General features: G+C 30.5%; 2 protein-coding genes across 2 annotated transcripts; both read right to left on the reverse strand.

Moving 5' to 3' along the window:
- Window positions 1-7,230: 7,230 nt before the first annotated feature.
- LOC111892927 (uncharacterized) lies at window positions 7,231-11,604 on the reverse strand. The gene is made up of 4 exons (XM_023889004.3): window positions 11,423-11,604; window positions 10,387-11,327; window positions 9,044-10,258; window positions 7,231-8,894 (listed from the first exon to the last, which is right to left on the reverse strand). The coding sequence occupies exons 1-4, from the start codon at window positions 11,602-11,604 to the stop codon at window positions 7,231-7,233; spliced, it is 4,002 nt and encodes a 1,333-aa protein (XP_023744772.3).
- Window positions 11,605-18,083: 6,479 nt separating this feature from the next.
- LOC111893059 (uncharacterized) lies at window positions 18,084-23,127 on the reverse strand. The gene is made up of 12 exons (XM_052764102.1): window positions 22,342-23,127; window positions 20,872-21,017; window positions 20,429-20,699; window positions 20,243-20,336; window positions 19,998-20,125; window positions 19,833-19,917; window positions 19,608-19,743; window positions 19,328-19,524; window positions 19,109-19,229; window positions 18,820-18,999; window positions 18,576-18,650; window positions 18,084-18,471 (listed from the first exon to the last, which is right to left on the reverse strand). The coding sequence occupies exons 1-12, from the start codon at window positions 22,403-22,405 to the stop codon at window positions 18,244-18,246; spliced, it is 1,725 nt and encodes a 574-aa protein (XP_052620062.1). The 5' UTR covers window positions 22,406-23,127; the 3' UTR covers window positions 18,084-18,243.
- Window positions 23,128-25,200: the final 2,073 nt, after the last annotated feature.

A 25,200-nucleotide genomic window follows, 5' to 3' on the forward strand; every position in this document is an offset into this window, starting at 1 on the left:
TTGATTTTAATCAAAAAATACTAATTTGTGGTTATTTCTTTATTTTTGAAATTGATTATTATGGTTGTATGTAGTAAGGAAAAAACATAATATAAGTATACGTTAAATCTTGAAAAGAAATGCATGAATGATATATTGCTTAAATTAAGTCGATAGACGACTTGTTGAATATCCTTTAAAGATAGCTAAATTCATGTTTGGAGAGCATTAAATTAACTGATTCTTAGTATGAAATGTAGTAAAATCACAAGTAATGCAAAAAAAGGACTTAAAATGATAAAGTCATGAGCTTTTATTCTTGCAAAACATAAATGGAAGTGATTATTGGGGGTTGTCTTGGATAGTAGTTTGGTCTTTTTAGACATAAAGATGGGTTGTCCATGCATGTTACTTGACCGCCTAGCATCACCCTCATTCCCAATATCTATAAGCGCATAAATTAAATGAAAGATCGAAAGCAGATAAAATCGAAGATGACCTTCTTGTGCAAACCGTGTGGATACAAAAACAACCCTTACACAACTGTGTAATTGCAACGAAGTGAGATGCTGACTTCTTTGACTTCATGTTTTTAAAAGGAAATGCTTTCATTTTGCTTAGAAAACAACCCGAAAACAGTAGAAAGAACAAAAAGGTGTGAAAATGGAAGTGATATTAAGCCCAAAATTTTTGCAAACCAAATGATTTCAAAAGAAGGAAACAATATTTGATCTTCATACTTGAATTAAGGGTAAGCTATCTTTCACGGTGTATTTATTTAGCTTAAATGGATGAAAATGAAGAACTACATGAACCCTGGAATTTTTATATATTCCTGCATGTTAGAAGTCATGATGGATAATGATCAATTAAGCATTTAAAACATGTTTTCTTGAATAGAACATCAAGGATAAAACATGTACTTTTTCAATATGATGAATTGGAAATTTTAACATAAACCTTAGTTTGGATAATTGGTTTAGATGCTAGAATAAAGTGTAGATATTGATTAATTAGGGGCATATAAACAAGTTATACATGGTTAATAATAAGTTAAAAGTTATAGTTAGTTATTAAGTTCATGAATTGGGAAGGGCACGAGATAAATGGAAATTAAACATGAATTACGATTGAGTTAGACATATGTCATAGGAAATTACTTATGAATTCAACTTAGATGGCGTTTGGTTTGTAGAACATTTCTGAATGAATTGGAATTTGTCAAGAATTATAAACCTATCCAATATTCTCTTTGGTTGACAAGAAATAAAACTTGAATTCAAATATATATATTCGTTTGGTTGGCCAAAAAAACAATTAGAATGATGTAAAATGATAGAATTGTCTTTCTTGTTTTTTTTGCTTAACTTTACTATGTTTTATAACTTATTTTTAAAGATATATTATATAAATAGTAAATGGTGGTGGTGGTGGGTGCCGATAGAGGTGGTGGGTGGTGGCAGATGTTGGTGATTTTATCACCAAATATATTTTAGTGTAATGGACTTAACAAGTGTTTCATGAATAATGTTTTAGTGATAATACAAGTTAGGAGGTGCGGGAGTGCACACTTGTATTTACTAAATATTATTAGAACTGGATCCTAATCCACTGTGTCAAGTCGGGGGTGCACACTTGTATTTACTAAATATCATTCTTGAAAAGATATTACAAGGTCTAATTTGTAATTCTTAAAAGATGGCAACTGTTGTGACTTATCCGTTGATTGGATAAATCAGTGATAAACGACTATTTGAAACATATACGAAAACGCAGAACATTCTTTCACTTCATCTTCTTCAATTGTTCTGATTTTGTGCCTTAAATCAGAATTGTTTCATCAAGAATTATCCCAAGTTTGGATTTCGTGATACCCAAGGCATATAGGGTCGAAATATCAAACAAGTAAAGTGTTAACACGATTCCTGTTTGTGATCTAGATTTCCAATAACCCTATTTTGTTCTTCCCCAACAATCTTGTTTGATAATTTCGTTTTCTGGAAAAGATGGATGGCAATTCATTGAAAGACATGAATACTTCGTTTGAAAAATCGGAGAAATTTCAGGGCCAAGATTTCAGACGTTGGCAAAAGAAGATGCACTTCTGGTTGACCACTTTGAAAGTTGACATTCTGAATGGTATGTGTGATTCCCTCTTTGACACTCATCAAAACATCGAAACAGCAAGTGAATTATGGAACACACTTGAAGCAAAATATATTGCAGAAGATGCTTTAAGTAAAAATTTCATTGTTTCTGATTTCAACAATTATAAAATGGTTGATTCTAGATCTGTAATGGAACAATAATATAATGAAATCCTACGAATTTATGGTCAATTCAAACAACACAACATGTCCATGGACGAATCCTTTGTTGTTTCAAGTATGATTAACAAACTTCTACCCTCATGGAAAGATTTCAAACACCATCTGAAACATAGAAAGGAAGAGATAAGTTTGATTCAACTTGGGAGTCATTTGAAAATCGAAGAAGGAGTTCCTGATCAAGAGAATGACAAAGGAACTGGAAAGGGCAAATCTGATTTTGGACAACCCCAAGTTCATATGGTTGAATGCGATAAAGAAGACAATTCTAATCACAAGGATAAGGGTAAAAAACGTAAGTATGAGGGTAACAACAAAAGGTCCAACAAAAAATACAAGGATTCCAAGGAACTTGTGTGTTGGAGATGCCATCTGAAAGGACATATGAAACGTGACTGTCGGGTGAAACATGGAAATAAAGGTGCTAGTGGTAGTGGAAAAGAGGGTGCTGGTGGTGGCAGTGGGTCTCATGATCAATCTGTAACCAAAGGTCAATTAACTATTGATCTTGTAAGTTCAGTATTCAATGTTATGCTTCTAACTCCTGAAGTTTCTTTTATATAGGGGCTGATACAGATTCATGGTGGCTTGATACCTGTTCTACACATCACATGTGTAATGATGAACGATGGGTCACGAAGTTGAACATAGTAAATAAAGGTTATGTCTTACACATGGCGGATGAAGGATCAAAACCAATTTTAGGAACTGGTGTTGTTAGTATTACGTTTACTTCTGGAAAAACAATTAATTTGTTTGATGTATTGTATGTTCCAAAGGTTCGAAAGAACCTTGTGTCTAGTGGTTTGTTGAATTGTATGGGTTATAAACAAGTGATCGAGTCAAACAAGTATGTGTTGTCTAAATGTGGAATATTTGTGGGATTTGGTTATTATTGTGAACGTGTTTTTAAGTTAAATGTTATAAGTTGTTTTGCATCACATGTCAAATCTACTTGTATGACTTCTGCATCTAATCTTGATAATTCTATGTTATGGCATAATAGATTAGGACATGTTCATATTAAAAGAATGGTTGAAATGTCAAAATCCGGATTGATTCCAGCTTTTGACATTAATTATGAAAAATGCAAAACTTGTATGTTAACTACAATCACGAAACAACCATTTCCAAATGTTAATAGAAAATCAGAAGTGTTGGAATTGATTCATAATGATCTATGTGATTTCCATGCTACACCTCCTTGGGAAATAAAGAGTACATTGTTACTTTTATTGATGATTCAAGTCAGTTTTGTTATGTATGCTTGTTACATTCAAAAAATGAAGCTTTGGAAAAGTTTAAAGTATATAAAACCGAAGTCGAATTACAGTTGGGTATTTCTATAAAATGTCTTAGGACAGATAGGGGAGGAGAGTACATGGATTATGAATACTTTCAATCAGTTGGAATCATTCATGAAACCACATCTCCTTACAATCCACAACAAAATGGTGTTGCTAAACGAAAAAATCAAGTTTTAAAAGAAATGGTAAACTCGATGCTTTCTTTTTCGGGTTTAAGTGAAGGCTTTTGGGGTGAAGCTATGCTCACAGCCAATTATGTGCTAAACCGGGTTCCTAATAAACGAAACAAAGTTACTCCTTATGAACTTTGGCACAAGAAAGCACCAAATTTAAATTATTTTCGAATTTGGGGATATCGAGCAGTTGTGAAATTACCCAAACCTAAAAAGAACAATTTGGGTGAAAGAGGAATTGACTGCATATTTATTGGATATGCAGAACATTCCAAAGCTTATAGGTTTTATATATGTTATAGAACCTAATGAGGCATATTCCGTTCATACCATTATAGAGTTGCGAGATGCGATCTTTGATGAGCTGCAGTATTCTTCAATTCAAAGACCAAAGGATCTGATTCCAAGCACAAGTGAGGTGCCTAAATCAGATGGTAAGGAAGTTGTTTCAATTCCAGAAACACAAAAACTTCGTAAAAGCAAACGAGGTCGAGTCGCGAAAAAATTTGGCGATGACTTTCAACTATTTTTAGTTGAAGGTTCGAGGGATAAAGTGAAGAAACAGTACTAATATTCCTCTCATCCTGAGACTGATCCAAAGACTTTTAAGGAAGCTATGGAGTCTCGAGATGTTGCGTTTTGGAAAGAAGCAGTTGATGAAGAGATTCCATCCATTATGGAGAATAATGTTTGGGTGTTATTTGATTTACCTCCTGGTTCTAAGCCTTTGGGATGTAAATGGATTTTCAAGAAGAAAATGAAGGTAGATGGAACCATTGATAAAGTCAAGGCTCGTCTGGTAATACAAGGTTTTAGATAAAAAGCCGGTATCGATTATTTTGATACGTATACACCGGTAGCACGGATTTCTACCATTAGATTGTTGCTTGCTTTAGCACCTATTCATAATCTAGTTATTCATCAAATGGATGTAAAAACTGCTTTTTTGAATGGTGATCTTGACGAGGAAGTTTATATGAAACAACCATAAGGTTTTGTTCTGCCTGGAAATGAGCCAAAAGTGTGTAGCCTTGTAAAATCATTGTATGGACTTAAACAAGCTCCAAAACAATGGCATTTGAAGTTTGATGAAGTTGTTTTGTCTAATGGTTTTTCTTTAAACCAATCTGACAAATGTGTTTATATCCGTTTTGATTCATCTAGATGTGGTGTGATCATTTGCTTGTATGTAGATGATATGTTAATTTTTGGCACTGATCAAAATCAAATTAATGCAACAAAGAATTTATTGTCTTCAAAATTTTCCATGAAGCATATGGGGGAGGCGGATGTAATCCTTGGAATAAGGATTAAACAGGTGAACAAGGGACTTGCTATTACACAGTCACATTACATAGAGAAAATTCTCAAAGGGTTCAATTACAGTGATTGTACACCCGTTAGCACCCCTATGGATTCAAGCATGAAGTTGATGCCTAGTAGAGGCAGATCAATTTCTCAACTTGAGTACTCGCAAGCTATTGGTTCTTTGATGTATGCTATGACTAGCACTCGTCTCGATATAGCTTTCGCAATGGGAAGATTGAGTAGATTTACTCATAATCCTAGTACTCAACATTGGCAAGCGGTTCATCGTGTTTTCAAGTATTTGAAAGGAACCTAGGATTATTGTTTGTGTTATTCAAGATTTCCTTCGGTTTTGGAAGGATATTCTGATGCAAGTTGGATATCCAATAGAGAAGATCATTCTTCTACAACTGGTTGGGTATTCTTGCTTGGTGGAGCTACTATCTCATGGGCATCTAAGAAGCAATCTTGTATAACAAGTTCTACAATGGAATCTGAATTTATTGCATTGGCTACTGTAAGTAAGGAAGCAGAATGGTTAAAGAATTTGATTTATGAGATTCCGTTATGGAGGAAACCGATTTCACCATTATCTATTCGCTGTGATAGTGTTTCTACTTTGAGTAAAGCTTATAGTCATGTTTATAATGGTAAATCAAGACACATTGATGTTAGACTTGGGATGATTAGAAATCTAATCATGGATGGTGTGATTTTGATTGAGTTTGTAAAATCACAATAAAATTTGGCGGACCATCTCACTAAGAGTTTGGCGCGAGGACTTAGTGCATAAGTCTGATATAGGGATGGGCTTAAAGTCCTTGTAAATTCATATGAATGAGACACCCAATTCCCCTCTAATACAATGTTAGAGGTTGAATTCAATGAGGAAAGCTTATTTATATGAATTGGAACACACATTATAACTATCCCAAGGTACGTGTGTTTGAACCTATAGAGACCAGGATGAATTTGATTTCTTAATGATTCTTTTGATAAAATGTATACAGGTACATGAATAAAAGAATCACCTATATGATCGTGAAGTGTAGCCGCACTTCAAAGAGCTTCGGACTTGGCTTTTATACGATCAAGAATGGATTGGAACACATGACTTTATAATTAGTGTCAAGTTATTTTGTTGAGATGATTGTAAAACTAAGGTGTATATTATCTTCAGATATTCAAAAGAGTTGATGGGTTCAATCTTTGAGATACCTTGATTTCTCAAATGTTTAAAATGTGTAATATACTAACATGTAAATTCAATCATATCGATATTTTCATTTGTGCATTAGTTTCGTTTCTTTTGTTTTTAAGTTTGTTAATTCAAGGTTACACTAAAATAAGGGAGGATTGTTGGTGATTTTATCACCAAATATATTTTAGTGTAATGGACTTAACAAATGTTTCAAGAATAATGTTTTAGTTATAATACAAGTTAGGAGGTACGGGAGTGCAAAGTTGTATTTACTAAATATTATTAAGACATTACAAGGTCTAATTTGTCATTGATATTACAAGGTCTAATTTGTAATTCTTAAAAGATGGCAACTGTTGTGACTTATCCGTTGATTAGATAAATCGGTGATAAACGGCTATTTGAAAAATATACGAAAACGCAGAACGTTCTTTCACTTCATCTTCTTTAATTGTTCTGATTTTGTGCCTTAAATCAGAATTGTTGCATTAGGAACTAGGTTACAACCCGTGGAAACCACGGGTCAAAAATTGGAAAACATATTTATATTATTAATAAGAATTAAGTTTGTTTAGCATTATTTGTAATGATTATTTAAAATTAAAATTAATATAATTTTGTAAAAAAGTATATAAATTTAAATATATGTTAAATAGAAACGCAATCAATCCATCGAAAGTTAAATATGAAGATAACTAAAATACATCTTTGAATATGTGAATGATTTATGAAGTGTGATGGCAAATGAATATTTTTTTGTAATGAGGGAGGAATCAAAAAACACCATGTGGCGTCTATTAAAGTCTGAAAATGAAATATCAAAACAAACTGAATATTATGGATTACAATGCTATATAAAGAATAAATTATTTAAAAAAATGTTACAAAAAAACAGAAAAAAACATAATTTTTAGAATTTAATGGGTTAGAAGCATTTATAAATTTCTAAAAACTTCCTTATACACAACATTTGAAGTTTTGTTTGTAAGTCTACCATCCTTATCTAAAATTAACAATTTCAGTCCTTCTCTACTCTGAACTCTAGATAAGGCAACATACAGTTGTCCATGTGAAAAAACAGGATCCTTGAGATACAGACCAACCTTTGATAACGATTGCCCCTGACTTTTATTAATTGTCATTGCAAAACATACAGCCAATGGGAATTGTCTTCTTTGAAATTTGAAAGGAATTTTTTTTTCAGATGGACTTAAAGACATTCTTGGAATAAATGTTTGCTTTCCGATATTAGTTCCAGATATTATAATTGCCTCAATAACACGTTTGCCAAGAGATTTCACTTGTAGTCTAGTGTCGTTACATAATCCATTTTTCTGATCAATGTTTCTTAGTAACATAACTGGAACACCGACTTTTAGAATTAACTTGTGATTTGGCAAACCTGATACCTTAAGACCATTTAAAATATCCGGGGAGTATAAATTGGGATCAAACTGATCATGAACAAACTCTGATTGGCAAAGAGTATCTGACCTTAAATATTCTACTTCGTCTCCGGGAAACAATGCTAACAAACGATCATTGATTTGTTGGACAACTTCATTTTTTGGAGCTAGTATAGCTCTTTCTTGAAAATAACTCGTACCGTTGAAGTTTTCCAAGATTGAAGGATATACAAACTCAATTAATGAACCTATAGGATCATGTGGATCACTAATTAGAATATCATCCGGAACATCAATAATCGCTTCACCATCGTTCAAACCACCAACTTTTCCTTCTCCTATGTCCAAAAGCCATTTTGCAAAATTTTGTATTTTTCGAATATCAGATGGATCCTTTCCAACGGTTAGTCTCATGTTTTTTGTTAATCTATGGACTTTGCATTGTTGCCATATATATGAAGAGCTTAAAGAAGCATTAACGATATTTTGTCTGCTACCTCCTTGAACAACAGGTAGAATCTGTCTGAAGTCTCCTCCAAAAACAATTGCTTTCCCTCCAAATGGAATATGTGAGTTGGTAGACTTATCAAACTTACATACATCTCTCAGAGCTCGATCTAAAGCTTCAAATGCATGTTTGTGGACCATAGGTGCTTCATCCCAAATAATCAATGAACTTTTTCTTACTAATCTGCCGAGTTCACTATCAGGCGGTATCTTACAAACAGAATACTCGGTAAGATTCAACGGAATTATAAACCGAGAGTGTGCTGTCCTACCTCCAGGCAATAATAAAGATGCAATACCACTTGAAGCAACATTTAAAACTATATCACCATTACATCTAATTGCTGCAGATAACGTCTTCCAAAGAAAGGTTTTGCCTGTTCCACCATATCCATAAACAAAAAACACACCTCCTTTATTATCATTGACTGTAGTCATGATATCAAGAAAAATATTGTGTTGCTCGTTTGTTAATGCATGAAACATACTATCAAACTCTTTCTTTAAAAGCGTTGTGTCATACTCCAGCTCCTCCATGATAAGTCGATTTGTTGAAGAAGAAACTGTGTCGGAATCAGGGTAAGGCATTTGTTTATAATTTTTAAGACTCGTGTTGTTACGAAGTAAAATCTGTTCGATCTCGAACAAAGTCAGGTTTTTGAGTTGATCCTCGTTGAGTGATAAACCTGTAAAAAATGAACAATATATCAAATAGAATATAATATTAACCACTTTATATTATTTTTTTAAAAACCCCGTGTATTACACGGGTATCACACCTACTTTAAAATATATAAAATCCGTTTTTACATATAATGATAGGAAATTATAATACCTGGAGACTTTAATCTACGTTGTTGGTTGTAAAGAATACCATCTGACAAGTGTTGCCATGTATTTTCCCAAACAAACTCTGGTCTACCCAAACTGTTAGACATTAACATTGTAGCAAACAAGAAACGAAGATAAAAACCAGTTCCTGAATGACTCGCTTCCTTAATTGCATCAACATATTCTTTGTCATCATCTAAGAGGCCCAAAGCATAGCATGCATCTCGAAAAGTAGGAAATTCTTCACCGTTTACCGTGCGAATTTCTTCAAATGATTTTGGACCTTTCACTTTATTTAAAAGAATCCGTAAGAAGTACACTTCGCCAAGTTTAGGTGAAACAGAGTGAATCCTTCCTATTGAACGTCCAATTTTCCTTGGCTTCCACAACTTATCATCAGGTTTCCAAACAAACTTTGTAGGAAATTCAACATATGTAAGTTTTCGTGCATCTTTATTAATTTTATTACATTCCATCCAAGATGTGAACATAGAAGCAGCAACTGAAGGTTGTTCAAGAACATCGTCAATATCATCGTCTGCGGCATATATGAGTTGTTGTTGATCAGGAAGATGAAAAGGTAGTCGCATCATAGAAGGATATCGGTAATGAACATCGTATTTAAATATTCGCCATGATGCTTCACATGCAGATATATATCTACAATCATAATAATCTTTTATTTCATCGACAACCTTTTCGTGATTAGAATCAGCGTTGATGTCAACAGCAATTGTAGCTCTATCTGGACCTTTGTTTATATATTTAAACAGATACTTTATGGAAGATCCTTGATTGCACCATTCAACATTAATGTGTGCCTGATATCTTTTCAACAGATATTTGTTATATGGAACAACATTTCTGTTGTCTAACTTGACACCTGATTTTTCGACAAAATATCCATTGTTTCTTCTCATATATAAGGGATAACCGTTGACATCAACCGAAGAATGATCACAGAATTGCTTTGGAAAATTTTTCGAACATTGTTTGTCAACCATGCATGGACAATTCATATTTTCAGCTCCACAAGGACCATGTATCATGAATTCACTTACAAGTGAATACAATTCTGGATCTTCATTGGTATTTGGAATCTCAGCAGAAATAATCGGATCTATATATTCAACAGTAGGCCGCTTGGAGTCAGCATGCATAAACAGACAAATATGACAATGTGGCAAACCTCTTTTTTGAAATTCAATCGTATAGACCACTGCAAATTAATTTTATAAATAAGATAATCTTTGTACTGGATGAAATATATTTGAAAATAACCCAAAAAATTAAAAAAGTAAATAATCATTATAACAAAACTATTAGAAAGAAATACAAGTTTAATACCTCCTTGAACAATGCCGAAAATTTTATTCTCCCGTATGTCTTTAATCAAAGAATCGAGCTTTATTTTGAATAGCCTACATAAGATATCAGGTCTATCTTCAGGATTTAGTGAAGTGTTTTGAAGAAACCTTTTAACTTCAGGCCATTTTGGATTACATGTAAAGGTTATGAAGAAATCAGGATATCCAAACCATTTACATAAGGACATGGCATCAAGGTAGTTTTGCATCATATAACGTGCACCACCAGTGAATGAAGAAGGTAAGATTACACGTTGTCCAACGTTGGATATATCTTTATTCCCTAGGTTCTGTTGAGTACGTAACTTTTCATAAGACTCACATCTAAGAATTTGTTGTTTGCTCCTTATGAAATGTAATCTCTCACTTTCAATCATAGTATAAGCATCAACCAAAAATTGTTGGAACAACCTTTTTGAATTAAGAATTAGTGAAAAATATTGATCCCTGTCTTGTATTCTATAAGAAAAAAACTCTCTCATTGTACAATTGGGCCTCTTGCTGTTGCTTATTGGTGTAACACCTCGATGTGGTATGTCAACCCTGTAACCATCATCACCATATGGAAACAATAGTGGATACTGAAGAGGAAGGTATGATGGATGTAATTCACTAATACGCCGTAGAGAACCTGATGAAGTTTGAACAACAATATCTCTATTATCAATTGAATCACCAATATCTCCAACAATTAAAGCGGCAACCTCAGAAGCAGATGGTAGGTTGTATATCCTTCCATCATGGTCCCTTCTTCCAATAAGTCTCAACTTGATATCAACATGAGGGTTTTGATGAAAACAATCCCTAACCATTCTATAAGACTGAACCAAGACATTATTTGAATCCAACATCAACTTCAAATCTTGTATAATATCGTTATCAAGGATAGAAGAATTTGACGTAGATCGTTGATTCTCTCCACTGCAAGTAACATGAACATATAAACAAAAGATAAATAAATAAGATAATGTTGATGAATAAGATATCTATTAATGTGATAATTGTGAAAAGTGTACCCAAAACATGTCCGTCTATTCGCGATCTCATTATCAGTATCGTATATGTACAACTGAGAGAATTTTGGTTTTAACCCCCGTTCCGGTAAAAGGCTTCCGATACTATGATAATTTTGACCGCTAAGTCTAAAAATGTATGGAACATTTCCTCTATTGATTGAGGAATCAATCTTTCCACCCATTGACGTAAAAGAAAACATAGAATTGTAAGAACGGATGTTCTTCATGAAGTGTTTGCTTTTAGAATCTCCCGATGTAAAAAGATGGGCATAGGTTGAAGGTGCATTCTTTAAAGCTGGTAGTTCAACTTTGCCATAACCACAACATAAAGAATAATTTTGATTCTCATTTTTTTTACATTTGATAGATTCATCTTTCCATAATTTTGCAAAACATGTTTGTCATACAACAATCTGATCACCATGATCCAAATAATCTGTCAATTAAGGTTGACATAAATATGTTAAGTTTGTAAGTTTATATAAGTGAAAAACATTGAATGAACAAATGTAAATATTATATTTGTATGTAAATTACCTTTTGATATACCGTTGTATATGTTTTGATCATTTTGACCATCGATTTTGTCTTGATCGGATCTCAAACCAAATATTGGAATAGGAGTTAAATTTGCCCTTTTTTTCTTTGCTTTATTATTTGGATTAGTTAACAGGACTGAAGACGATTTTGATGTTATTATAGATGATTTGTTGGATGTGTCGCCATTTGAAAATACAGAGAATTGTCTAATATTTGTTAACGGCGATTGACAACTATTATTGGAAATATCCATGGCTGCGGAAAAAAATTGAAAGTATACATTGTTAAATATGATACAATAATAATATATATTACAAAATGAAATGGTAAAATAAATGAGTTACCGTTGGAAATGTTAGATAACGGAATTCTAACATTTAAATGTGATGGAGGAGGTTGTAACATTGCTTGTTTTGATGTATCTGCACTTGTTTTTGATCGATATGTGCTTTTATTTCGATGTACAACTCCTTTAAATTAATATACGAAAAAATGATTATCAGAAATGCAATATTGTTTAATAATTATTTTAATATTATATAAATATGAATATTGATAAAGAGATGATATAAAAAGACTATGATGTAATAAATTTTATTACATATATTTAAGAAAAAAAGTTAAAAGGTATAAAAGCAATCAAGTACGTTACCGTTTGAATCCAATTTCATGTTTGGTAACGGTGTCTGAAAACTGTTATTGGAAATATCGATGACTGAGAAAAGAAGATTGAAATTTAGATTATCAAATATGATACAATAACAACATATATTAAAAAAAATATATGGAAAAATAAATGAGTTACCTTTGGAACTGTTAGATAACGGACTTCTAACATTTAAATGTGAAGGAGGAGTACGTAACATTGTTTGTTTTGACATATTTGCGCTTGATGTAGATGTGGATCCAAATTTATTTCTCTCGACAACTCCTTTTAATTTGATTGGAAATAAAATCTTATTAGAAATGGATAAATATTAAATAATGTTGTAAATTTTTAAATAGTATATGAATACTATTAATGATAAATAGATAATATAAAAAAATATGGATGACAGAATTTATATTTTACAAATTTAAAAAAGAGAAAAAAAAGTGTATAAGCAATCAAGTATGTTACCGTTTGAATTGAATCTGATGTTTGGTAAACGTGATTGAAAATTGTTATCGGAAATATTCATGACTGGTAAAAGAAGATTGAAGGTATACATTATTAAATGTGATACAATAATAATATATATTATAAAATAAAATGATAATATAAATGAGTTACCATTTGAAATGTTAGATAACGGAGTTGTAACATTTAGATCTGAAGGAGAAGTTTGGAAATTTGATTTTTTTGAAACATTGGCAGTTGATGTAGATGCCGATCGGTTTTTATTTCGATGCACAACTTCTTTGAATTTGGCTGCAAAAAAAAAAAAATTGTGACAATAAATGGATAAATTTTAAATAATAATGTAACTCCAGAAAATATTCTATGAATATTAATATACAAAAAAACATGATACAAAAAATGAGCATGTTAGAATTTTCAATTTAGATATTTAAATTTAAATTTAAATAAACAATAAACAAGAAAAGTGTATAACAAATTAAGTAAATTATCATTTTCATTTATTTTAAAAAGATGTGATGTTGATGTAGTTGTATGGATTCATTTGGTCGAACCTTTTTTTTTATTGTCCAAGTATAATTTTCTTATTCTTCTTTTTTCTGTAGCCTGAACATGATAGATGTTCCTATTTGAATCTGCATAATGAAATATACACACATGAAATAGTTATAATTTAGATTAAAAACATTGATAAAGAAAGTTGTAAAATATATAATGAACGTACCGTTATCACCAGGGTTAGTAACATTTGTAGACGTTGGAATTTGACCGACTGATGTAGTGTACGAATGTAATTTTTTTGTATTATCCAGATAGAAATTATTTAATTTTATCTTCTTATTAATCTTAAAGGAGTCCATGTTAGTAGTTGCTATCTGAAATGGAACAAAATATATAACTTTATACAAAAACATTATATATTAAAATTTATTGTGAAATTAAAAAAAAAAAAAAGGGTGTCGATTCAAGTTACGTATGACATGAAAAACAAAAGTACAATGCCTTTATATGTAATGTTTTCGAATTTTGTTGCACATATAAATTTTTTTGTACTGTATTGTTGGATTACATTTTTCTTTCATTCTGTTATTTTACTTTGTAACTATTGCAAGTAATGTTTATTATGTTATATAAAGATAAGCATAGTTGGAAAAGATACTATTAGGGAGGATGATTTTGATGAATGACTTCGAATTCCATAGTTACAGATTATGATATATCAAGCATATCAAGTCCAAACATATTAAAAGAAACTATATACCCCTGATGTGAAAATTACCAATATGTGCTGGAGTAGTAGGCATATAAAAAGATAAAACAAAGAATGACAGCATCAGTGATTCAAGCATATCAGGATCAGAAAAAACAAAAAACAGATAATTGGACTCCATTGGAGGTTTTTTTTCTGAGTTTTTTATTGGCAAATGTTTTCTTTTGTACTGTTCCTTCTATACCTCTTTGAAATTCGATGACAAAGATACTTAAAACATATAAATTTGTTAGAAAAATGTATTTGGAAGGGAATTTTGGTAATTTCATCAATAAAAAGAATTTTTTAATTGAATTTTATCCTTTTGGCAACCATGGAATGAAATCTCTAATTCCAATTCAAAGTTATATGACCTATACCTTCCTTGCAGCAGACTTTCATAAGCTAAGTCTTTCAAGTTGTATATGGATGGACAGGGGCAATTTTGTCACATAGTAGGATGTAATGATATTTGTATATAGATAACAAAATATTGGGAAAGAGGACCGATAGATGAACAGAACATAAGTTTTTTATTATTGTTATGATTGTATTTTTGCAATTAACAAAGCAATGAAGAATCATAGTCATAGGCATAAATATACACAATCAGAACCGCAATTGATAATAAGAAAGTTACTTGGCGAGGGCATTTTTGTCCATTCAAGTTAATTATAAATTGTTACTTAATTATAAAGTTAATTGGCGAGGGCATTTTTGTTCACAATTGAAGATAACATCTTCAATGATTGAGTTACAGAATTTCTGTCGTCAATGTCGTTAATAGAGCATATAACGAAAATTGATTCATATCAAGTTCAGGAAAAACAAAAAACAGGGAATCGGATAAAAATAACAAACTTACAGAATGATTGCTATGGACGATTGAAGAATGATTCTTGATTGCAGGAACACAATGTGTCGATGATGCTTGATTGTTGAAGTGTCGATGATGGTTGATTGCTGGAACACGATGCAGTAAATTATGAATCTTATTCGTATGTTTCAATTATATATTGAACATAATAAAATCCAATCGACCCAAGAATGAAACTTAAATGTAATTGATACGATTGATATTGATACCATAAAAAGATGTAGTTAATCGGGCATATAACTAAAATTGATTCAAAAGTACATTCGATTTCCATCCATAATTGGAATTGCACATTGAAATTACCTTACCATATTTTAATAATGCCATATATTTCGATTATTAATCAAAGATTGTAATAGTACGTGAAACCAATCAGAGGTAAAAATGTGATTTTATATATGCCAAGAACGTGAATTTTTGTTAGCACACAAGTCAAACTTTTGCAGTTGGTGTACTTTCAAATTTCAATATTCGTTTTCAAATTTCCTTCTCAAATTTCATTTTTATTATTCTGATTTATTTGAAGTGATTTAGAATTATAATTTATAATTTATAATTTATAATACATGTATAAAAAAAACCAAGAGTTTGCATACGTTGATGGAATTACATATTAGTGATATGTTCTTTATTGATCTGACAAATATATGTTCTTTTGGGCTTAATTTATTACATCACAAGGAATCCCATGGCGAGGGCATTTTCGTCCTTAGCATATATAAATGTTGTTATGTGGATTATTTTGTAGTTTGTAGTGTTTAAGAAACAGGAACATATGAGTAAGTTGTGAATGATCCTGTTCAATATCAATGATCTGGTACCATTATACTCTTTTGCAACCTGTTTTATTACTATTTTCCTCCATTTTAGTCATATATTATATATTTTTATCATCTTTCTAATTTTCTTTCTAATTCTTTTCCAGCAGCAAGCAACCCAATCACTTCACACTTTATGGTCTGCAGGTTTTCGTTTCATTGTTGCTTTGGTTATTCTCTACCTACAACTTGGTGTTGGTTCAGTCCTTGGTGCATTATTGCTAGATCTCATGTTCCCCATACAGGTACTATCACTCATACATACATACATACATAAATACATACATATGACTTGTAATTTGCCATGAGGGCTAATTCCTCTTGCAGGGTCCAAGCATTCTTTTTTTATATCTGGATTCAAATGATTATGCCACCTGAAACATTACAAATTTAAACAATTTTTGTAAAGAAAGTCAGGAAAAATACATTCAAGATGTAATTCTTTCATTATACCTTTTGCAACACTGTTTCCGAATACGACCTGGTGTACTTTCAAATTTCAATATTCATTTTCAAATTTCCTTTTCAAATTTCATTTTTATTATTCGGATTTATTTGAAGTAATTTAGAATTATAATACCTGTATAAAAAAACCAAGAGTTTGCATACGTTGATGGGATTACATATTAGTGGTATGTGCTTTATTGATCTGACAGATATATGTTCTTTTGGGCTTAATTTATTACATCACAAGGAATCCCATGGCGAGGGCATTTTCGTCCTTAGCATATATAAATGTTGTTATGTGGATTATTATGTAGTTTGTAGTGCTTAAGAAACAGGAACATATGAGTAAGTCGTGAATGATTCTGTTCAGTATCAATGATCTGGTACCATTATACTCTTTGTAAGGGAAGAACACAGAAAGTCACAAAATATATACCATTGCTGTGAAAATACTAATATGTCAGTATCAAAGAATGAGCATTTTTTTTAACAGGTTGTTCTAATTACCGTTCTACCCTTTGAACCTGGAGAATGATTAATTAATATGTCATGCATTGTTTGTTGCTGTTGCGTGTTGAATATTATAACAATCAATAAAGAATTTTAATGGAATTTAAATGATTTAAATTTTAGAGGTGATCAAAAGAATTGACAAAGGGCAAAATTGACATCTGATGCATTGTTTCTTCCTGTTGCGTGTTCAATATTAAGATTAAGAAATCTCATTTGACAGGTTGATTACAAATTTAGTTTTAATAAATTACAAATTAACACATTACCAATATGTCCATGTTGAAGAGCATTTTCAGAGATGTTCGTTGCCGATCAGGTTATTTTTTTAAAGGTATTTTGTTTGTGAAATAAGATTTGCATTATATGTTTGGTGTTAATTGTTTATATTAGTTTGGAATAATGAACAATAATGTTCATTCTTACACTGAATTATGGTTCCAGATTAAAACCTGGAGATGGCTATACTCCGCTGATGAGGCAATCACTTTAGTTTGCAGAAGTTTTAGAATAATTAGTAAAGGTAATGTTAAATGCAGAGAATTGTTGGTTATATCTAGCTGGGGGTATATTGGTAAATTCTATTTTTCCATGTTTTGTTGTAGGTTTAGCTGGTGTTATGAAGGAAGAAATGACAGACGGGAAGACAAACATCTAGTCTAGATTTGTAATAAAGTATACTGGAATATTATAACACGAAAATGAAAAGTAGAATGTTATATTTTTGTAACCTAGTTTTTTATAAATAAAGTATACTGGAATATTATAACACGAAAATGAAAAGTAGAATGTTATATTTTTGTAATTGTTTAAAATTTTATTGCAAATATGTTGGTAAAAAAATCTGTAAAAACATAATGGTTTCCTTCAGTTAAAGTATCAATAGACACACATAACTGAAAAGAAAATTGATCTAATTACAACCATAACCCAAAAAATAGTTTTTTATAGTGAATGAGATACTGCTGAATGTGATACATGAAGATGCTCTTCAACACAGATTTTAGATTTATGTTGGTTGCTTCTTTTACACATAAATACACAAACATATATGCCACACATTTGTTAAAAGAAGATTAGTCTAATTATAATGATAACCATAAAATCATAATCGTATTAAAATGTAGAATACCAACAAAAATAAAGCAAGAAGTATCAATGTTTGAACACTGGACACCAGAAAGAGCAATACTGTGAAAGAGAATCCAAAAAAAAACCCATATTCAAGAACATTGTTGATTAAAAAAGGACAATCTGAAATTACTTTTCAAGCTTTGGTATTAATAGACCTGTGTTGCCATCAACTTTGGAATTCAATCGAGGGACCTTGGTGGACGAATTCACATTATCATAATCATCAACATCAATGGTATCTCCAACATTTCGTTTTTTTACTATTGTTGGGGAATTATACTTGAACGGACTTGTAGCTTCAAATTTGCCAGCCATTGTTGGGGTCAAATTATCACCTGTTTGCGATATCGCATCCTTACAGCAAAATGTTATAAATAGGTTTAGTAATAAAATATTAACAAAAATTAATTTTTAAAATAGATTATATAAAATTAAATAATGTAAATTTATAATATAACCTTTAATGACTTCGTTTCGTGGGATACTTCATGAGATGCGATTTCTGTATCATCATTATTTGCAGGACTACCTGCCTGATAAAGAAATTTAAATATTTATATAATTTGTGGGACATATTTCTCAATCAATATATATTTACAATTTATTAGTGAAGATCATTAAAGAAAAATATGGATCATTAAAGAAATATATGGATCATAAAATATAATATTAAAAAAATAAATAAGAATAATATATAAATACCTCGACAGCTAACTTTTTTTCCAAAGCATCGATAACGTTACTATCAACCGTATAGCCAAGTATCCCAAACCGATTGTAGTTATTGGATACGTTAAAACTGTTAACATCGATCTTAAAAGCCATCTTTTTATGCTCCAGACATTTGAGGTCATACGGATATAATCTTGGATTATCCCCAGCCTGGAATAAATGTGTTATATAATATATTTATGTTTAAAAGCACATTAATATTAAGAAAATAGAACAAATAACAACAATTAAGAAAACAAAAATTATAATTATGTTATACCTGTTTGATTTGATCTAAAAGATCACGTGCGCGTTTTTTGACAAGTCTATAAGCATCTCTATCAAAGAGAGTTAGAGTGATTGTTCCAGAATCATCTTGCACACGAATAGGTATTTTATACCTATAAAAAATTTCCCACATAAATAAACATTAAATATGTTTAATGGTTCATAATTTAGTTAAGTTGTTAAGTTGATATTTTCTTAAATGTAAAAAAACCTTGGAACGGAAGAGATCTTCTTATTTTTACAATTATGACCATTGCATTTTAAAACGACACTTGCATCACCACTATCTGGACCGCTGAACACATCTTCTGTTTCAACTTTCTTTCCACAGTTTGTACACGCATCATAATACCAATCAATATCTTGGCGAATACCATAAATGGTCCCGACAATGATATATTGGCCGACCTAAAAAAATTATAATTTTATTATGTGTTAAATAGAAAACAATATAACATCAATACATCAATACAGATAAAATATTCACATACCTCTTGTGGTTCTATCAAATCGACAACATTTTTAACTTTGTAATTATTCAAGAAGTCATCAGATTCCGAATATGATTTAGAGCTTTCAACAGTCAAAGAAGCAGAAGGGTTTTGAAGTCCTCGTAATCCAACCAAGCTGTTTTTAATTTAGGAGTTTAAAAATAAAATTATTAAATCATTAAATAGAAACAAAAAAACGATGAATTTTAAAAAATGTTTTGTTACCTATCTGTGAAGGTAACAATTTCGGGAAGATTAGCATTTATGAACATCCGTGTTTGTTCATAATAACTGTTAACAGAAGGTGTTGCTGATGAAACAAAATAAAATAGTCAATAGAATGAGTAATATAAAAGACTAAAATAAGGTTGATTTGTATAAAAAATATACCGTTATAGACATTAATTCTTGCAAATTGCAAAAGGACAATCACACGAGCAACTTGTTTATGAGCTTCAAGATAAGAAATTAGCTGGTATGCAATATCTCCAAACAATGTAACGTTAACCTGCAAACCTCTGCAAAAAAAATAATGGTTAAATGAATATATAATACTAAAATTGTACATGCAAGTTGTAAAGTAATGAATGTAATATATAAGATATAAGATATAATATAAAAAAAGCTTTCGTTACTCTAAGTTTCTGATTTGTAAAGGCAGCCTATGTAGAGATTTGGTGACATCACGGGAATCAAGCTTTCCTAATGAAACAACTTCACCAATAATATCTATAAAATGATAATACAAAATGTCAAAATGATGTGAAATTAAAGAATTAAAGAATTAAATATAATATACAATCAATAAGGAGGGAAATTACCAATTGATTCATTAGAGGTAGCTGTTGCAGAGATAATTGTTTCATAAGAAACAAAAGAAAATCCATATGTTGTTTTGGATTGAAAGTGTAGACACTCATTAACAGTTGTTCTTCGATGGAAATTTAACTTGGAGGTTACATCACTTATTTTAAAAGTGTATTTGTTAGGAGCGATAGTGGGGGATCGGATGTAAACAGCTTGATCTTCTTTCAGTTTGGACTCAAACCTTTGAAAATCTCTTGGATACACACTTGCTCGGATTTTTGTACACTATTCACATAGGGTAAGAATATTATATAATGTTAAAAAGGGAATCTTTAATAAATATAAATTGTTCACAATTGAAGATAACATCTTCAATGATCGAGTTTGAATAATATTATTGGAATGATCAAATAAAAAAAATGGTTTTGAATAATGGTATTAGAATAGTAGATTTTACCATTTCATCCATGAGTATCATCTCAATTGATCTGACAATAGTGGGGTTACCATCTGAAAGCGATTTCCACAGGCGGATGATAGACACTTTTAGTGTGTAATCATCGTTCATATTGTCCAAGTCTTTAATCAAAGTGATCTTTCTTTCTGCCATTGTCACTATAAAAAAAAGTACACAAAATAATTAGAATTATGTGTATGGAGTACTAATAATATATGAACAAATTGAATAATACAATATGGTTATATTGAAACATTCATACAAAGAAAACAAAATCTAAAAGAAACATGCCAACAGAATCCGAATGAAACATGGTAACATAAACTATATACCCCTATACAACATTCATACTTAAAAATAATAATGATAAGTGAAACAAAGTAGGGGTAAAACCGGTAATTAAAAGTGAAACAAAGAATTGTAACAAAGAAGGGGTAAACCCAGTTTCTTTCAGAAACATGGTAAAACAAACTATATACTCCTATATAATTGGCAAGGGCATTTTCGTCCATTGGACTTAATTATAACATGAAAAATAAAACTACAATGCCTTTATATGTATTTTTTTCAAATTTTATTGCATATATATTGTTAATAAAAGTGTTGATATAAATATATAGTCGCATAACAAATGTTTAAATTTGAGAAACTGATTCAGATAGCAGGAACATAAATTCTTAATCTGAATGTTAATATCTTAATCTTATCTTAATCTTAATAAATCTTAATCTTAATCTTAATAAATCAATAACATAAAGTTAATTGGAGAGGGCATTTTTGTCCATTGTACTTAATTATAAATTCTTACTTAATGCTGTCATATTCAGATTCAAGCATATTCACAAAACACATTCATATTCATACAAAAAAATAAATAAATGCTGTCATATTCAGATTGAAGCATATTCATACAAAAAACAGTGATTCAAGCATATCAAAACGACCATAAAGTCCCTGTTGAATGTCCATATTCAGTTTACTGTGCTTAATACTGTGCTTAATGAATGCTGTCATATTCAGATTACTGTGTTTAATGTACTTAACCGAGCATATAATGAAAATTGATTCAAGCATATGAAGTTCAGAAAAAACAATAAACAGAGCGTAAATATACACAATCAGAACAATTAACACAGCAATCGGCCATAACAATCATCGGCATACATATACACAATCAGAACAATAATCGATAATAAGAAACTTACAGAATTACTGCCTTTAATGTCCTTAATCGACCATATAACGAAGATTCATTCAAGAATATCAACTTCAGAATAAACAAAAAACTGAGAATTGGATAAAAATAAGAAACTTACAGAATGATTGTTATGGCCGATTGAAGAATGATTATTGATTCGTGGAAGACAATGCAGTAAAGAATAATTGTTAGTCCTATGTTTATATTATATATTGAACATAATAAGAAGAAATCGAAATAATAATGAAAATTGATACGATTGATCTTTATACCATAAAAAGATGAATTTAATCGGCCATATAACAAAATTGATTGAATACTGCATTCGATTTCCATCTATATTCGGATTTGCACATTGAAATTGCCATATTGCCATATTCAGATTGTAAAATTCCAATTTAAATTAAGATTATGAATCCGATTCTCATGATACGTGATACGTAATACAAAGGATGGGTATAATTGGGAATTTACATTTGGAGGAAATCGATTTTTGAATGACAGGTGGATGATCGGTTTTGTTTATTAGTAAGGGAGATTATCCCAAGTTTGGATTTCGTGATACCCATGGCATATAGGGTCGAAATATCAAACAAGGAAAGTGTTAACACGATTCCTGTTTGTGATCCAGATTTCCAATAACCCTATTTCGTTTTTCCCCAAAAGCAAAGGTAGTGTTGTCAGTTGTGGTAGTTATGGTGGTTGTGGTGGTGGCAGCATTGGTGGAAGTAATGGTGGGTGGTGGCGGAGGTGGAGGAGATGATGGGTGGTGGCAGTGGCGAGATAGGTGATTGTAGCAGTAATGGTTGGTGACAGTGGTGGTGGCGACGGAGGGGTTGGGTGGTGATGGAGACAAGGTGGTGGTGGTGATGGGGGTTTCGTATGTAATGTTAATAATAAAAAAGGTAATATGATAATCTTCAACAACCTATTTGAAAGAGATTTAATTCTCTCATCTTTTGGTTCTATCTTTTGGTTCGATTTTATTTTCCCTAAACGAAATGAAAGTTGAACTAATTTAGGAATTCAATTTCTTTTGAATACTTAGAACCATATACACAAGAAAGTGGTATAATTGGATTCCAGTTTTTCTAATTCCAAATGATCTCAGTGAACCAAACGCCATAAAATCATATTAGCATTAAGAATGTGTATTACACCATTAGAAAGTGGTGTGATGGAATAGAAGGACAATGATTAGAAAATGTATCGACACATTATAATGAAATAGTATTGTTGGAATGAAATTGTGAATTGCTAAACAAATATTTGTTTTATTGATATAAGTGGTCTACGGATAAAATTTAGTTTCTTTGACGTATTTACATAAATGGTTCGTGTATCCATGGATAAAATTTAGCTTCTTTGACCTATTTACATAAATCGTTCGTGTACACACTCATAAAATTTAGCTTCAAATGGATCCTGGTATATATAATGGTGAGATTCGGTTTTTTTACGTTGTTTTTCACCTAAACCTGCATCCCATTGAGAAAAAAAAAAAAAAAAAAAAAAAAAAAAAACCTTGTTATTAAAAAAAACTATAGGTTTTGTTTTTGGTTTCGGTTCGATTTTCGCTTTTTTTTTTGGTTCGATTTTTTCTCACTCTTACGGCAATCATACTGATACTTTTTGATATTTTTTAGAAGTTTAATAATAAAAAATATGCATAAAAAAACGTGAACAAATATAAATAGAATAACACTTACATACCTTTATAAATCATTTTTTCTAAATTAAAATCATGATTATCCAAAAAACGACAAAAGAATATTTTATAATTCTTTTAATGCATCAAAAAGTACAAAAATAATGCTGGATTAGGCACTTATTAATATCTATATATGATGAGATTCTACAAAACACAAAATGGGTTTCACATTCCTTTTTTATGACTTTTGCTTCCCAATTTAATATCACAAGATGCTACTAAAGTCAAAAACTTAGTGGGTACGGTATAAATTGCTAAACTTACTTAATAAATTCCAAACCATATTCAAACATATAAAATATTTTTGGTTTATTATTATTATTATTATTATTATTATTATTATTATTATTATTTAAACGTCAAACCTAATGTATTCTAAACTATTTTAATTTTTTTTTCTTATTCTTAAATTTCACTTATGTCTACTATAAGACTTGAACTCTCAACTTTAAGAAAGAATGACAACACGGATAATATTGTACTAAAAGCCTTTTGGTTATGACTTATTTATTAATTAGTTTTTTGATGTTTTGTTAGTAATATGTAAGAACACCATGTTACAAACCTATGTAAATATTATATATTAAACTCCTTAAATTTAGGGGTTTATATCTAGTAATTTAAAAGCATCACAAAAATAGTAAGAAATTAAAATGTTTTATGAAGAATACTTGGAAAAAATATGACATTCAATTTTAAAATCCTTAAAATTTACGATTTATATCAAATGAAATAAAAAGTAATATTTAAAAAATGATATATGGGATCATTATGCATAAAAAGGTGACACGTGTCAATCAAAATGTTTCTTTTGTTATAATAGGATTATATTGTTATATCTGAAGTTTACTAAATTTGATATATTTTGATGAGAAATCAAATATTTTCCTATCTTTTGTTCTTATTATCTTCTTATTTAGTAAATTAAGACATATATCAATGTCAAGATAAAAAGTTATTAGATTTTAGATTTCACTATTTACTATTCTATATGAATAGAAACATAAAATAAAAGGATAACTTATCAAATATGAGTACAAATATTTTTTACTCCTATTCTTTTGATGTCAAATTTGGTGATAATATCATATAACATTTGAGTTTGATTTTAAAAGGTTTTCAAAAACTTAGGGTGGACTGACTCAATAATTAGTTCATACCGATTTTGTTTTAGCAAGTTCATAGATTAGGATCGTATTATGTTTTCTAAACCTTGGACTGCGGGTTAGTTTGAAGTTTTGACCTAACCATCCAACCTAGTTGGTAACAAACATTGGTTGACACTTATCAGTCAGACTAAAAAGTATTTTTATGAGTTTTTATAGTCAACTAAACTATTAACTAGTTTAAGAAAGATGATTGTGCTTAAATACCAAAGTAAATCTTCTAGAAAGGCTTATCGGAAGATTTCCCCAACAAC

Source organism: Lactuca sativa, chromosome 5, assembly GCF_002870075.4.
Source record: "Lactuca sativa cultivar Salinas chromosome 5, Lsat_Salinas_v11, whole genome shotgun sequence".
NCBI classification, from domain to species: domain Eukaryota; kingdom Viridiplantae; phylum Streptophyta; class Magnoliopsida; order Asterales; family Asteraceae; genus Lactuca; species Lactuca sativa.

Coding starts and splice junctions, on each gene's coding strand:
- LOC111892927 (XM_023889004.3), bottom strand. CDS start 11,604: ATGGGTGGAAAGATTGATTCCTCAATCAATAGAGGAAATGTTCCATAC. Junction 10,259..10,386: donor TTTCGGCATTGTTCAAGGAG/GTATTAAACTTG, acceptor ATTAATTTGCAG/TGGTCTATACGATTGAATTT. Junction 8,895..9,043: donor ACGTAGATTAAAGTCTCCAG/GTATTATAATTT, acceptor CATTTTTTACAG/GTTTATCACTCAACGAGGAT.
- LOC111893059 (XM_052764102.1), bottom strand. CDS start 22,405: ATGGAAATCGAATGCAGTATTCAATCAATTTTGTTATATGGCCGATTA. Junction 20,126..20,242: donor TTACAAATCAGAAACTTAGA/GTAACGAAAGCT, acceptor TTTTTTTTGCAG/AGGTTTGCAGGTTAACGTTA. Junction 19,230..19,327: donor AAGATCTCTTCCGTTCCAAG/GTTTTTTTACAT, acceptor AATTTTTTATAG/GTATAAAATACCTATTCGTG.